We start from the raw sequence: 17595 nt of genomic DNA on the forward strand, positions 1-17595 counted from the left end.
ATAATTAAAAACGTATCACATACATTTTCTTCAGTGATTAATCCGTTATATTAATAATTAAACTTTAATGTTAACAATTTAATTTTTTTAACTTAAAATCTTACGGGATTATTTTTAACTTGATCGTTCATATTATCGACTTTCTAAAAAAAAAAAAATGCAGTAGCGATTATACATTTATTTTAATACATAGCACATTATCATTAATGCAGTCGACAACGTTTAAGTACATCAGAAAATAATGTGCACTTCTCTCGTGAATTCAACATCGAGCGAAATTATAATGCGGAAACAGTTTGCGACGAACGAGTCAACGCGCACCGAAATTAATAATAACGCGCATGAGGGCATCCCGCACCGTCTGTTGTATTAATTAATATGAAATTCTAGATCGGCAACTGTCACGCCAGCAGCAGAGCTGTTTTCTTGTATAATTAATAATGATCCTCGAAGTTACCGTAAATGTAGGCGTTTTGTTACAAACTCGGATAAATGCAGTCCGCAATGCGAAACATCGTTAATGATATTAGAAGGTAGGAGAAATTTAAATAGAAATTATTAAAATGTAGAAGCGCATCTAGCGTATCTAATACATTAATTATTTTTGTTTATTAATATCTTTCTTCTTTTGGATATTTAAAAAATTCAAGTTTAAAAGATATCAAATTTGCTTTGATTGAATTAATAACGATATTTAAAGCATTTTTTGAAAAATATACACAGTTTGAAATTTATAGAACAGCAGTTATATAATATTATTTAATGATATCCATAAAAAATATAATAAAATATTGAATATAAGGTATATTACAAAACTTAATTATGACTAAATTGACTTGCTAATTATCTAATTGTTCATAAGGTGATTAACGATTAAAAAACTTGAAAAAAATTATTGAAATTATTCAATCAAAAATTTAATCTTGTAATATTTTGAAGATAACAATAACGAATCATAATTCACAAAATCGTATGAAAGCTCGTATTGTGTATAATAGAAACAGATAATACGCTCCCCTGAAGCGGCACGCATCCTATTATCGAGTATATATTGTTATGATTTCTAGTACATCGTATTCTCTTTCTCTGTTTCTTTCTCTGTTTTTCTCTCGTATGAGGCATATTGCATATTTCCATATTTATACGCATAGGCGATTATATAATGAAAGCACCGATAACGTGTTCCAAATACAATTTATTGGTGATAATTGACGAAACGAATTACATGCGCGAATTGCGGCTACGATTACTATCGACATTTTTCCTTTTCCTGTATCATGAAGAATTCGATACCAGCCGTAACGAACTGCTCGATCTAATTAAACTCGCTGATCGGAAGGGACACGACATTCGTATCGCGCAAATGTTTCCAAATAAAAACGATCATCCTCTATTCGATACTCAAGACCTAATCGACAATAGTTTTAGTCATATGTATCGTACTTTCTTTTGTTTATCAATTAATTCATCATTATTAGAAATTAGATCTATCTATTAAATCTATCATTTATTATTAAATTTATTTCGCAAAAATGACTTTTAAATAAGAATAATTGTAATACAATTGTCCTTTTTGTGTGTGATTATTCCTTTATTAAATCTTTCACTTAAAATAATTATTTATTATTGCATCTTGTACATTTTGAAATATTGCATGCACAAATTGTGAAAGAATAACGTAATGATATACAAGTTAAGAACAATTTTAATATGAGTTATAATGTAGTAAGAAATAATAATGATTTTTTATTTATTCGTACATATTAATGTGCAGCTAATGTGCAGCTATACATTTTTTCATATTTCTAGCATCGCGAAATCTAAATTTGAAGAAATATTAAAATAAATGATACATGTATAATTATATCCACATATTGTAGCTTATTTATTAATTTTATTTGATAACAGAAAATAATTATCTATAATGAATTCTATGCAAAACATTCAGCATTATTATTATTCCAAAAGAATCTAATTATTGTTTATTCAACAATTAAATGATATTATTTTCATTATTCTAGTTGAAACGTTTTTCCCATCAAAAACATTTTTGATAAAATAATTAACTCTTTATTGCAATTCGCTTTATCTGTCTCTAAATAGCAAATGTTTAAACGATTTATAACGCTATCGGTAATATTTACTAGACAAACAGGCGAGAAAGTTATTACATAATTTGATGCATTATTACAATATACCATGGTAAACTTCTCCAAAGCAAACTTTTGCGATACATCTGGTAAAGCAAGCAGATTCTTGTTTACCTCGCGCGATGCTATCGGGCAATAACGATGATGGCGTTAAGTCATGCGTGCGAGCTGACTTACTGAGGGTCAATAGGGCGTCGCGAGTTGTGGCATTTGGTATCGGTTTCGGTCAAGGAACGAGATCAAGTGAATAACTCGTTATAGGGCTCCGGAACTCGGTTTTAGGAGCAAATACATCGAGGTCCACTTGGCTAACATTGAATAATTTATCAGGGTCCGACCAAGCGTCTATACGCCATCAGTGCTATTCCAATATAGCCGTTGCACCGTTCATCATGGGCTATTGATTGGGGTGGCGGTTTTCCATTCTCTCTATCCACGCTGTGTCATCTACACATCAGAAATGAATAGCCGCGCTTTGCTAAGAGTAATACACGTTGCCTATAAACGGATAGATATATTTTCTAGATTTATTACGTCGTTTTAATAAAAATCTGATTATATTAATTTAAAAATCTAACAAAAATTTCCTTTTTAGTATTATTTTGTTATTATATTAAAGTTATTATATTAAAGTTAAAATTTTATTAAAGTTGAAAGCTTTGAGCATTGTAAAATATATATTACCATATGGATTATTATATTTCATCTACCACATGTGTTAAATAGAGAATGTATACGACAAACAATATACAAAAAAAACATATATACCGTCATAAAAATATATAAGTGAAGAGCTGACAAATTAAAAAAATATACATAAAGTGTAAAAGAAATTTAAAAATTAAAGAAGTTTAGTAAAGCAATGTTACTTCTTGCGAGTAAAGTTTATTTTAATGAGAAACCTCAAAAACGTCAATTACGAAATAAGTTTGAGAAGCATATCTCATAAAGCCTTGGACTTTAGCAATGAGTTTTTAAAAAGTAGCTAATAAATACAATGAAAACAGAAGATTAATTGAGCTCGACTATCATTATGTTGGCTTCATGACGGAAGCGCTTTTTAATAAAGTTTGATAATATAGTATTAAAATTAGTATTAATATACATAATTTTATTCAAAAATAGAGCAAGTCAATATGTTGCACTTGTATTAATATCTGACTGTTTAATTATATATTTATTTATTCGTTAGTTAATTTGTACATAGAAATGTACAAATTATTAAAATACAAATAGAATCAGGCAATCTCTTCTAAATTTTGTGAAATAAAATCTTACTCTAAAAGAGTCAATATATTGTCACTATTAAAAAAGAGTGAAAATCTGCTCTTATTCAAAGGTGTAAATTTTTTCCAAGAAATTTAGAGATTCGATTCTATTGGAATTTGAATTTTTATGATTCAAATTCCAACTATTCGAAAATTTTGAATCTAAGAAGTTCGAATACGAATTACATGTATTAACAATCTTATAAAATAGTATATAATTAATATTATTTTTCTTACATAGAAATCTTTTTTATTGTTTATATATTACATATATATTTATTATCGATATATTATCTATTTATCATTTATATATTAAAAATTAATTTAACAATTATTATGTTGTTAATTAGAAGTTATGTTTTTCAATGATTTGATTTGATTGGATTCAGCACTAAAACATGATCGTATATCTTTAATATAGATAGTATTTTACAATGGATAAGATACACATGGATAAGACACAAGATACGACGTATAAATATTTATTCTTATCATTAATAATGAACTAATTCAATCGAAGCATAATTATTGGCATTTACGATTATCCTCACTTAACGAAGGGATTATTTTTGTGAAATGGATTTAAGGAGAAGAAGGGCAGGTGACAGAAATCGAAAGAAAATAAAATAAATTATAAGCATACTCGGTGCTTACCGATAAACACCCCGGGCGACTTTATGCATCGTCGTTTGCGCGAGACAGTTTAAATGGGCACAAAAAATGGCTCAGTAACAGGTCGCGAGCAACGACTGTTTATCAACCCCTTGCGAAGCGCATTGACTCGCAAAAAACTCCGCATATATCTCGGTGCAATAAAGTTCGTCATCGCGCGAATATTTGTTCACTGTGCGATATTACTAACTCCACAATCTACCTCTTTTAATCTGAAATCCAAAGGGTGTCATGTGTGCGTGTGAAAAGATTGAATAACCTCTGCTGAAAAAAATTCTACCACGTAGCTTGTCTATAAACTTTAACTGTCCAACTGTTATCACGCATCTGTAGGTTTTTTTTCACATTTCAGTATTTTACACAAACGAATTTCGCATATCGTGTTCTTTTAGGTGTTTTAATTTTTAACAACGGCTTCCCAATGGAGCGGCTTTTTTTGCAGGAGCCATTTTCCGCAGTTTTATATCGTGATTTTTGACATTTCTGCTATCTACTTAAAACATTTTCTGCAAAGGCACATTTTTTTATTGAGCTTTCGGTTCTAGAGTAACTTTGAAATGTCAAACTATAATTTGACCTATCGCGTTGTCAAATATAATTCATAATGTTACATCTATAATTTGACTAATATATAATAGATGAACGACCAGATTCTGCGGTTGTTCAGATCGTGATTATATAGACAGATATACATGGAAACCTGGAAGCCTCATGCTTTAGCGACTTCTATGATTACGTTTACACAGACAACCTTAATCGGGTTTAACATTCGTAGTTGGAAACTGACTAATCACAGTCATTCCATTCTTCAGAGGTATAGCTATGATTGACCAGTTCATAACTACGGATGTTATTAAACCCGATTAAAGTGTAAACGCAGTCTACGTTGTTTACTGTTATCTATCTATATCAATTTCAAATATTTTATTTTGCGAATTGATTTTGCCCCGAATACTGAAAAATAATATTTTAGAAAAAGTATATATCAATTTCTCATTATACATAAAATAAATCACTTTACAAAGTTGATAGAAAAAGCGATTCATCTATTAAATCTATTTGCAAGGAATTATCCGTAGAATTTGTGTCCCTATAAAAATCTCCTCATATCGCATTTGGGATTATTTAACTAGTTTGAATGATAAACGTACAATGAATACGTAATGAACATTACGCGACAAAGTAAGGTAAAAGACTATAATGGTTTTCTCTAGCAATATATTACAGTCTTTACTGATAAGATAAAGCAAAGTTTAATTGTACTCGCGAGATTATTTGTCTTGACGACTTGAAATTCTAAATTTATAAATTATGAGATGTTACTTTTCAACATATTTCTTGGCGCACTGATGATTGCGACATATGTAAGGTCGTGAATTATTTGGCTGGACGTAGCATCCAACCTGGTACAATATTGATTCGATCTCCTGGCACGGCGTGCTCGAGCTTGCAGCATAGAATTTGCATATGGAATTACAAGGGTACGTTGCGACGGAGCAACGTATAACGAATCCGTGTTTGCCGTTTGATTGTACGGAAATTGCATCGGGCGTCGACGTGCGCGCAGTTGACAAGCATGATTTCCTGGACTTGGAACTTCGATCCTGTGTGATCGATCTGTCAATGCTGAAATGTACCTGAATTTCTGCGAATGGACGAAATGAAACAATCTTGATAGCTGAATTTTGATAGTAATATTTCAAAATGATCGCGAAAATTCGAAAAATTAAAGAATATTATCATGTCACATTTCTTTCATCGAAATAATTTTCTGGAATTAAATTCTATCAAATATAATGTATTTTATGTAAATCAAATATAACGTATTTTATGTAAATAATCATTTTTGTTTTATAACTAATTTTCACTACATATAATCAATTTATTTAGAGTTTATTTCTTTCAATAATGTTATACAATGATATATTAATGATACATATGTATCATTAAGTGACATGTAGTTAACATGTAGTTTAGTGAGTCAAATCATGAAGCATCAAAATAATAATTATTTTTATGTTATGCGTAAATCATTATTGTATAAGTAACATTATTGTTATGAGCAAAATGCCACAACCGAATTGTAATAATAATCGAATTTATTGTTGCGCTGCATTTGAATGTCGATTAATTATGGCATTTTGCAAATCAGTAAAGTTGCGAAATTAGTGATCGAACAGAATATTAAACTCGAACTTGCGGAACACCTGGCTATAATTACTATCTATAATTATGAATTCTTTGAAACTGAATTATGACTAAAATAATCAGTCTTATCTCCATATAGGAATTGAGAGAGAAAATTATTATTAGAATTAAACTATTATTAATATATATTATAAAATTACAAATTACAATATAAAAAAGTGATAGATGAAGAAAGATATATTTATAATTGCTACGTTTTGTTTAATATTTTGATTATTAAATTTTTGTGTTCAAAATATTTAACAATGAAATATTAATTAGTAAGTAAAATAATACAACAAATATTTTTTTTAATAATGAATTAATATACTTAATATTTAATTAATTTTTTATTCATAAATCAATATATGTATATCAGATCAAAAGTTTTATTTTCGATTCTTATCTGTGGAAAGATCAGGTATCTCGTGGTATAAGTAACTATAAATCATATTTTTTATATCATATCGCGATTATTCGAATATCTGCATACATTTAGCCAAGTATTGGAAAGGGAGAATAAAAATAAATAGCGATAAATCCATGATATACGCATTCGTAGTTGAATAACTCGGCATAGAAGAGTAATTAGCAATAAATTCCCGCCGTCTAGTGCGTACTGCGTACTCATTTCGATTTTGTTATGCTTTAATAGATAACATCTAAATAAAATTTGATATATTTTAAAATATTTTTTAAAAGAGCAATTTATGAATTTTATTACGGAGAAATAAAACAAAAATTTTTTTTCTATTTTAATGAAGATATTTTATTTTTAATTTTTTTTTTACAAATAACTATTTGCAATATGTTATCTTCTCAAATTTTCAATCTGCATTGTTTGACTCCTCTCTCTCTCTCTCTCTCTCTCTCTCTCTCTCTCTCTCTCTCTCTCTCTCTCTCTCTCTCTCTCTCTCTCTCTCTCTCTCTCTTTCTCTCTCTGTTTTGAAAACATCGAGAGGCGACAATAGAAATCTGTGAATTCAATAATCTCTCGCGTGGAGAGAATTTTCTAAATAACTCGATAGGTCAGTTCTCGATTTCTGTCGCAAATACGAATGGCCTATTTTTTACGGCTAAATCCCTCATAGCAATTGAATTGTTTTGTTGTAGTTCACGATATTTTCCTCGCTAGTGCAATTCCATGTTAAAAATTGGTCAAAGTCTAATTCTAAATATAGGACATATTCGTCTCGTGCAAAAAACGAGGGCATACAGCGCGCGTGACGCAATAGACGTTAGCTTCGGCCACGTCTCATCTGTGGTTTATCGTGTAACATAAGGAGATTTGTCAAGATTAGCTCGATGTTGCACATACATGTTTCTTGTGACGTATTCATGATATATTGTTGCATCGAACGAACGTAGTTATATACTACAATCGCTTACAATATTCTTTTCTAAGACAAATAGTCAACTTTCGCAGCCGAGAGAGAATAGCTTTATTCTTTTGAAAAAAAAATATATATATATATAATTGATAAGCCCTTGACATTCAAAGATAGCAACGACGAAAATACACGATTTTGATGAAACATTAAAAAATTTAACCGGATTCAGATTTGAAAATAATTTTGTTAGGCCATTAAAATAATTTTGTTGAAAACTCGAACTGATTACTAGAATATGAAAATCTTTTGTAGTATTGTTTATCGTGTTCAAGATTTCTATGTAATTATTATGATGGTTCAACGAAATTATTTTCTAGTTAAATTTTTTAATACTTTAGCAAAATCGTAAATTACTGCATTTAACTTGTTATAATACAAGTTAAATGCAGTAATTTACGTCGAAAGATTTTAATATAACTATCACGTAAATTATTGGCTAACAGGGTATAAGGAAAACCGGCCATAACTGGCGCCATAGGGGTTATAGTCGATTACAGTTCACGATGCGCGAAGAATATGAGAGGTGGAGGAACACATATATCAGTGGCGTGAAACAATTTCGATATTTGTGGTATGCAATGGCGATGCGGTTTATAGACGCAATTCAGAGTGCCATTGTATGCACCGCAGCTTTGTATTTCCGCCTCTTTCACTGCGTATCTGTCTGCGTAGTCTATGTACATTCCAGCCAAGCCATACATCGTGATATATTATAAACCAGAAAGTATAAAATATTTTTAAATTATGTTATGTCTATTATTGTAAATTTATTTTAAATAACTTTTATATAATATGTTGATTGTTGATTTATACATATTGTTAAGCCGTCAATAGAATAAACGTTTTATACGAACATTAAATTAATAAACCTTTTAATTTGATAATTTTGTTTGTCAATAATGTGTAATCGTTTTTATCCTACAATCCTAGGAATAAACATTCTGTATACGTTTTCTCTAGATTTTGGTCAGTTATTTTTGTTCGTTTGAAAAATTAATTTTAGGATCTGGAGATCTATGGAGACACGATAATGTCTCGCGGCGCGAGACATGTTTTCAGAAATATGTATATACTTATAATTTTACTGCCATGAAAATTAGCATTTGCTTAATATTTATAGAGCAATCGAAATTTTTAATATTTTAAATATTGAATCGATAAATCTGATAAATATATGAAATTTCTATTTTTATAACTTAGCATTTGTAATAAATCAAAATCAATTTTTTTAAATTAATAGTTGAATTTGTTATTGCCATTTTTCTTCTTTGACAATAGTTTTTACATTTAATGATTCTGTACATGAATGGTCCACCAACGTTGATTGTGGCAATATTGTCTATTCACACAGCGTTATCATGAAAATAAAATCTTTCACAGCTTTTATGAGGGATTGGTTTTTGGTCAAGCAATTTCGATCACTCTGACGAGATGAGTCTAGATGAATCAGAAACAATAAATCTATCTCTCGTCGAGCGTTCTGCGCAAATTCTCTATCACCGAATACGCACAGCATAACGTTATCATGCATTGTATTTGCACGATTAAATATCCCGATGAAATTGAATTTCGAAACGATTTCCAGTGTCAAATCACAATTATGTTTATTCACGAATCTTAATTTACGTGTTTTCCTGTTTCTGCAAGTGTCAAGCAAAATGGACCACAAATCTACATTTGACATATGTACATTTTGTATCCCTTAAAGTTCAAATAAATCTGTAATTTTTGCGACAGATTTTAAAATAAAATTCTACTTATAATTTTATATAGTGTTTATTTTTATGTACGATTTTATATGTATTTTATATTTTTAAACATCTTTTATATATTTTATATGTTATAAATGGAAATTAGATAAGAATAAAGCGATGAGAATAAATCAAATAAGAAAAAGAATTTTATTTGTGGTCGAAGCAAATTTTGGTGCTTAATAATAATATTCATATGTATTCTTCGTAGTCTTTTATAATGTTTTTATTATTATTAATTAGTATTATTATTAAATTAAGTAGTTAATTAAGTAGTTAATTAATTAGTATTATTATTAATTTAGTATTATTATTAGTTGGAAATAACATTACAAATTATATAATTATTAAATTAATGATTATATAATTTGTGATGTTATTTCCAACTTCAGTTTATGATTGCATTTCAAGCCCAACAAATCAAATTGCGCGTAATTTATAGAACTGAAAAAATGCATTGCAAATTTGCGTATTTGAAAATAGGATTCTTTTTCTTATTTTATTTTATATGTATCTTAAATCTTTTGCTTAAATATTTTTCGCGTTATATAAAATTAGAAATAATATTTCTTGAATTCTGAAATAAATTACAGATGCTTGATATAAAATAAAAATTATTATTTTCCAAGCACATTATTATTGTTTCACGAGATAATAAATTTATCTTTGCACATAATATTTATCTAAATTTTTTTTTATTTTAAGCAAATGCTACTAAATTAAATCCAATACAAAATAATCTTCCTTCATTCGAAAATATTTCAATTTTATATATTACATATACGATTGTTCTTCTAAAGCAGCTTAAACTGCTGCGAAAAATTCTGTCAGTCTGGAGCATCCAATCCTCAAAGTGATCCTATGTTTTGTACGAATACCTTTTGATAACGAAATGCCATCCTCATAAATTGAAATTCCCACCAAATCATTGAAGTAACGTGATATTCTTCAATAAAGAGGCATAGAAATAGCGAGTCGTCGCATTTCATCCATCGCTGGATATCAACCATCGCTGAATTCGATTGATTCCTGTATATTCGTTTGGATGATACGCGAATGCAATATAATAGACGAGGTTGAAAACTGTTATATCGAAATGAATCGCTATCAAAGTTTCAAGTGCCTCTCATCCATTCGGAGAATATCGCGTAATAATTTTTGAGAATTTATATTCGCTAGCATCAAGCTTCCGATTCATAAATCGATAGGATATGTCGGTATGTCATATTATATCATAAATACAATTGTCTGAATATTCAATAATCTTTTCAGAATATTGCTTATGGAATCTTGCAACGATTCCTTCGAGAAATGCATCTGAATTGTAGCGTAGAAACGTGGAAGAAGAGAAAGCTATTACTAATTAGACAGAAAATATCTTTACGATTTTCTTACAATTAATTAATTGAAAACTTAATCATGTTCATATGTAGCATAAGAATAATTGAATTATGTCAAATAAATTACATAATAATTATAATTAATTTAATTATTAAATGAGAGAAGTATTTTTATTTATCTTTGAATATTAAATATACCTATAACATGTTTTTAATATTATCATTTATGTTATCTTGTCTACTGTGACCACAATAGGAAATCATTAACAATGTAAATTTATGGTTGAGTTTATGTGATTCACATGATTGAATCATTAAATTTTGTATTGATGGAAACATTGGTTCTCTGACTATGCAATTGACCGCTACCTCGCTATTAAATTTTTACAAACATATATATGTTACAACGACACTTTTACCACTATTCTATTATTCACCGTCGATAATAATTTTTTTCCATTGAAGCTACGAGCGTCAATGCGGAAAAACTCGTTAACTTTTCGATGATTATTGTGTCAACGTTATTTATTTACAATCTACGTATAGCTTCGATAAATCATATTCAGGCAAACTCTTCTGTGAGAAATTATTTTATCGAAAAATTATATCAGTTTTGTCAATATTAAAATAATTGACGTATACAAAAATACATATGTGTAATATGTATATAATTATGTACAAAGAATTATGCAGGTGTAAATTTATATACATTGAGAAAATGGCCAATTTATATTAATTATTTACTGTATTATTTATTTAACGATAATATCGATTATTTACTTATCTCATTCAGAAACAGTTATATTTATTTTCAAACAATCAAATAGAACTGCAAAGTGCACTAGGATGATATAATATAACATAACATAATGTAGTAACAAGAAAGTTCTATGTACGTAAACATTGAACTAAGTTAAACGCAATGTTGTCACAAGATAATGTTAGAGCGACTCGCCAAGTCTTGAAGGAAACGCACTGGGTAGTAAGGAGAGGACGTTGAGAATTTGAGAGCGTATTCTCATCCCGTGGCCGTGTTAGGAAATTGCTTTCCTCTGTGCTATGGTGCATCCAGCGTAAATTAGAATACTGCGGTGACGCATCCACGAGTGTGAGTACGCGCGGGTATTACTGGCGTATTAGTGTGCCGCACGGCTTGCGACTGGTTTGATCCAATTTAATGTTCTGCTTGCTCTCCTTGGGTTTCAGATCTGGACACGATGCTGTACGGATACACGAATAGCATATACGTGCTGGACCACACGCCTGAATCCTTGCCGGTGAGTACAATTCGGCACGTAATGGACCACTTAGGTACAGCTGTTATTGCGATCCCTCTCATGATTCAGGGTTGCTTTCCATTACATTATCACTGATCACATATTTTTAACTAAAGGAAGGGAAGGAGTTGTGGAATATTTTGTTTTATTGAAATAACTAACAAAATATTTATGTGATATGATTATTTTTCATACAAGTTTGTCAGCTATAGAATATTACGAATTATAGGTATAGAAGAAAATTCTTCAAATGAACAGAATGAATGTAATAAAAACTGTACAGTAAATAAAAACATATAAAAAAACTGCCTCGATGAAAATTTTTCTAAGAATTTTTATATAATTTTTATGTAAATTTTATAATTTTCAGAATTTATGAATAATTTCATAAATTATTAGGAAATTGAACTTTTTTATACAAATTGGAATACTTTTCAGAATTACTGAGAAAGTTTACATCCTTTAAAATTTTTCATATAAATATGTAAATTCTGAAATATTTTAAGATTTTTAAAATGTCTTATTTTTTTTAATAAAATTTCTCATTTTGGTGAAATATTATATATAAAATCTGAAAAAGAATTGAATTACATATTTTTTACTTCTCAAAATTACATAAAGAGTTTTGAAATTATATCTATTTGCTTCTTTCAAAACTGAAATATAGTTTTTATGACAATATAATAAACACTTTTAATCAGTGGCTATAATATTAACATCTCAGCAGGATGTGAAGAAGTAATTTCGACGATTGCTTCCAGAACGCATCCAAAATTGTATAAGATATCATAATATTTTATAATCTATCATCTATTTCACAACCATCTTATTTCTATCTCTCTATTTACAAATACCGTCAGAATAATGAAAGTGAAGAAAATAAATATTTCAAATATTTGAAATAGTTAGAATACTTAAAATACTTGAAATACTTGATATAATAATTTACATAAATAGTGATATCACAAAAACATTAGTAACGCTATCACGAATATAGTATATACTATATGTACGAATTAATAACTTTCTTAGTTCATTACAAAGTGATTATTACGGCTTAACTTACGCGCATATATTTGAAGAGAATTAATTCGGCAAACAAGCCATCAACGCGTGCATTACAATACGTAATCAGACCGTTAACCACGAACGTTGCTGCAGAATGCATCATTTAGTGTAACTATTATTGTCGTAATTACGTAGAGTCAAAGTGGTAAACGGACTAAATAACGGCGATAACGTAAACATAGGTATAATTCAAAATGCGTTGTAAAATATTACCTTATCTAATTGTAAAATAGATCATATATACTGCGATAACAATTGATTATCTGAACACAATAATTCGAATGTGTAATTCGGGAAAATTCAGTCCTCTATGCACAAAATAAGCAATTATTTGATACCATTATTCCACGTCCTAATGGATATGCGATTCTCGATTAGACCCATCAATTATTGTTATAATTGCATAACCAAACTACGCGCTATTCGATGCATAATAACACATAGATCCCAATCACAATAATCGATTAATTTAATATTCGTAACCTAATATAATTACGTCAAACAATTGTGTAACTGTAATTTGCAGAAGTCACGTTAGATCTTTCGAATAGTGACAATAGTATTTAATTGCTACTTATTAAATTAAATTTTCATTAAATTAAAAAAATATTGTGCATGTTGACTTCGATACCAATTATAATTTAAAGTAGTTTTTTTAAAATAAATCATGAATTTTATTATTATTATTCCAAAAATATTAATAAATTTAATATAAATCATTTATTAGCATTTGCTAATAAATGATTTTTATTAAATAATGCTTTTGAATAATTTACATATGTGTACAAACACACGTATATCTGTGTAGCATCCATCAGATAGGTTTATAATGTTTGCATGCGCTTGTGTTCGTAGATAATGTTAATCGCCATAATGCATATGGAATAGGAACTGCGATAAATAAACGCATAATTAACTGTTACTGTTATTGTTAAATTAGTATTCATTGTCGAACATAAAAGCCATTGCAATTATTTGTGTAACGAATGAATTAATGCAACATAAATAAGATATCATTTTATCAAATATATATTATTCTGCAAATAAAATTATTTGTTCCTAATATAAATTTCATGAATTATTATAATAATTTGTATAAGATTCTTGCCAAATATATAACAAAAAAAAAGATACATTATAAGCCAAAGGGAACATTGTATTTTTTAGACATTTTTTTATTTTATTTACAATCACTCCCAATATTTGTTAAGATCAGTTTTAATCTTAATTCCACGAAATCATTTTATTTCTTAAGCCGTATAATCATACACACAGAAATATTATTGCATCGTTAATGTTGGATATTTTAACATTTTTCTCTTGCTTAACAGTTTTTTCTTGCTTATGTTTTTCTCTGAAAAGATATTACTCTTTCCGCTAAAATATCTGAGTTGTTTTATGTAATAAAGTAAAACACTGTATTCTTGTGCTTATTTTATTGCATGCGCGTTTCCTTTATTATGCCAGTTCTAACAATTTTGAAACATTTATGCGACATTTTGTATGCGCGTTGTTATGTATCATTTGCAAAACACTTGTAATAACAGTTATCATAATAATTAGAAAATCAGAATGATGTCTATTGTAATCGCGTTTATAAACCATGCAAACGCGCATTTGTGAACGTATAAATTAATACAAAGTTGATCGGTGCAGTGATGTCACCGATATGTTATTATTCGGATAATCTATCAGTAATAATATGATTTAACAATCATGAAATCACAATACATTTGGAAATGCCCCGCAGATGTTGCAAAGTACTAAACGTGCCTCATGATATGGTAATTAATGTGAAAAGCATTTTGTTTCCAATGAAAGTGTACTCGTTTGAACTCACGCACTAGCTTTAGTAATTTCGTTCAGTAATTTGCATTAGCGTGAAATCGCGGCGGGACACGAATATGTAGCGCTCTCAAGCGATTTCCTGCAATTATTTGAACATCGCGTATACGACGACGAAAAAAAAAAGAGAGGGAAAGACACGCTTCGCAATTTACGGTGTACGATACGCATCGAAGCGGTTCGCTTATCAAAGCATGGAAAAACGCATTAATTAAGCGAATGTCGCTTGTGTCAATTAAAACCCTTTTTACGCACCGTTGCGCCCGTTGTTTTTATGCGTTTTGTGAAAATATATCAAAATAGATTTATTTCTATTTCAGTTGTTGTTATAAATCTATACTTCCATTAGATTATATTTTATTAAATACCTTATATAAATTTATAATTATGTTGACTTTATTTTTTCAGTTGAAACATATATGATATATGTTAGCCATTCTATTTTATTTTATCTATTTAATTTAATTTATATAGCCGTTCCGTTCAACAGTAGAAACTCGCCAGTAAAAATTTCATGTATTTTTTGAACAGTCGTATTTTGAACAATTATATTAATTTTATTTAGTAACTGAGAAGTAAAATTACTTAGGATCAATCAAGATGTAACGCTTTGCCTTCAGTACTGCTCATAAAAGATGCCCAAAACCTGAACCATTTACTAAACAAAAATAAGATAATACATGGACGCAGCACTTTAATTAATAATGATCTATTAATTTAAATAATAATTAGACAAGTGTATATGGAAGTTGCATATATTTTCAGAAAATGATATGTTTCAGCCACTCTAGTAAAAACTCTTATCAAGTTTTTATCCATTTCCTACGTAATATTATTATAATGAGAATACAGTAAACAATAACTGAATGAATATTTAAAAAAACTATACATTTCTATCAGGGCTAGTTAAATGACATTGAAAAAAAGTTTAGTAAATCTATGTAATTTTTTTTTTAATAATTCCAAGTAAACATTTCTTTACTGCAAATAAATATTTAATAAATGTAAACATATATTATTTGTTATACTACTGTAATCAAGAAAAAAATTACTTAAACTTAGAACATTTTTTTTTTGAGTGAATATATTCCAATCAATTATATTATTATTAATCAAATAGATTTTTTATTAGAATTTCTTTGCTTAAGTTATTATTAACAATTTAGATCATCACAGATATAATACTTTTCCCATTCGTACGTGACAATTATCGCTTCCATGAAACACAAAGAAGCGGGATTACCATCGCCGCTGGTGAAACGCGTGCTCGGTCTAAGGGGGCTTAATAAAAATCCCAGTTTCAATAAAAGTAGATTTTGCCATGGGCGTACTCTATTAATCTGACCGCATAAGCGCATAATATCGCCTCGTCGGTATTAATCCTGGGCTAAACATCCCTGGTGAACAATGTTCTCCTATTACCCGCCCATCGGTACGATGAAACCGACATAATTATCCTGTTACGCAAATCGTCCTTCTCGTGTACGCGCTTGTGTGACCTTCTCCTCCTCCCGTTTTCACCCCTTTATCGAAAGTTTCCTATAGAGAACCTGTCGGTATTAATTAACTTAATTAGATGGGTTCTCTTCATCAGCAGTTGCTCTCAATGGTTCCTGTTGACAAGAGAGTTACAAGGGGAATTAACAACATGGGCGAACTACCTTCCCTGGACGAGCAAAATGTAGTTGAATATTATCGCTGATATTCTGTGGCAGAGTGATAAACGATAATTCCAAAAGAAGAATCGGGAAAGCCTGCGAGCTGTATATGTTTATATGATGATACACATTTGCTGTTTAATGACGCAGATTTGCACCAGAAATATTTAATACTTGCACACGAGGGAATTAAATCGTAAAATAATGCGGCATTAAACATGTTTCATAAATCCAGAAATTCTATGAACGTTAACGAATGATAGCTTTATGCGATATAAAAATGTTGATATAACGATACCGATTCGACAGTTAGAAAATTGATGCACATTAATGAGAACGGAAGGAAACATAAAGCTATTTTTGTATTTAATATGGGATTGTTGGTATCACTTCCATTATTACAATTTTCAGTTTAATACGTAATGCTGATCAATACCCAAACGAAAAATTTATTCTCTGTTGTATTGTTTTGTAAATTAAAAAATACTTTTTTATTAAAACAAATGTATTTGCTAAATGATAACGCAGCGACAACAGTTACGATATGAGTTAATATTTATGTATATAATTGCTATAAAATTAATTCTGACCGATAAGCCACAAAGTTGATTTTGCTTTATTTTTATATTTTTTCTAGCTTTTTTCTCTTGGTTAGAATTAATTCTTGATTCACGAGTTAATAAGTGCAAGAAATTAAAATGATTTGTTAACTAACTCGGCGTATATAAATCGGATTGAATTGCTCACTTATAATCTACTTATTACTAGCAATCCTTGATTTACTCAATTTTCCAACAGCTAATCGATAAACTACGCTTACCTTTAATCAATATTCAAAGCTAATTTAAACCATCCTAAAATTCAATTTACATGGATAGCTAAATTCTCAATTTTAATAAGAGATTTAATAGATTTTATTTTAATGATGTGAACATATATATATATATATATATATATATATATATGTATATATATATATATATATATA

General features: G+C 29.0%; 1 protein-coding gene across 2 annotated transcripts in view; it reads left to right on the plus strand.

Annotated features, from left to right (window-relative positions):
* The window catches only part of LOC105151308 (uncharacterized), a 34167-nt gene that overhangs the window by 7335 nt on the left and 9237 nt on the right, over positions 1 to 17595 (plus strand). For both annotated transcript variants that reach the window (XM_087406448.1, XM_087406449.1), the window contains exon 4: positions 11966 to 12036. In XM_087406448.1, coding sequence (XP_087262574.1) covers positions 11966 to 12036 — 71 coding nt within the window. The remainder of the gene's footprint in view (positions 1 to 11965; positions 12037 to 17595) is intronic.

The sequence above is a fragment of the Acromyrmex echinatior genome, chromosome 5 (genome assembly GCF_024713525.1).
Source record: "Acromyrmex echinatior isolate Ae372 chromosome 5, ASM2471352v2, whole genome shotgun sequence".
Classification (NCBI taxonomy): Eukaryota; Metazoa; Arthropoda; class Insecta; order Hymenoptera; family Formicidae; genus Acromyrmex; species Acromyrmex echinatior.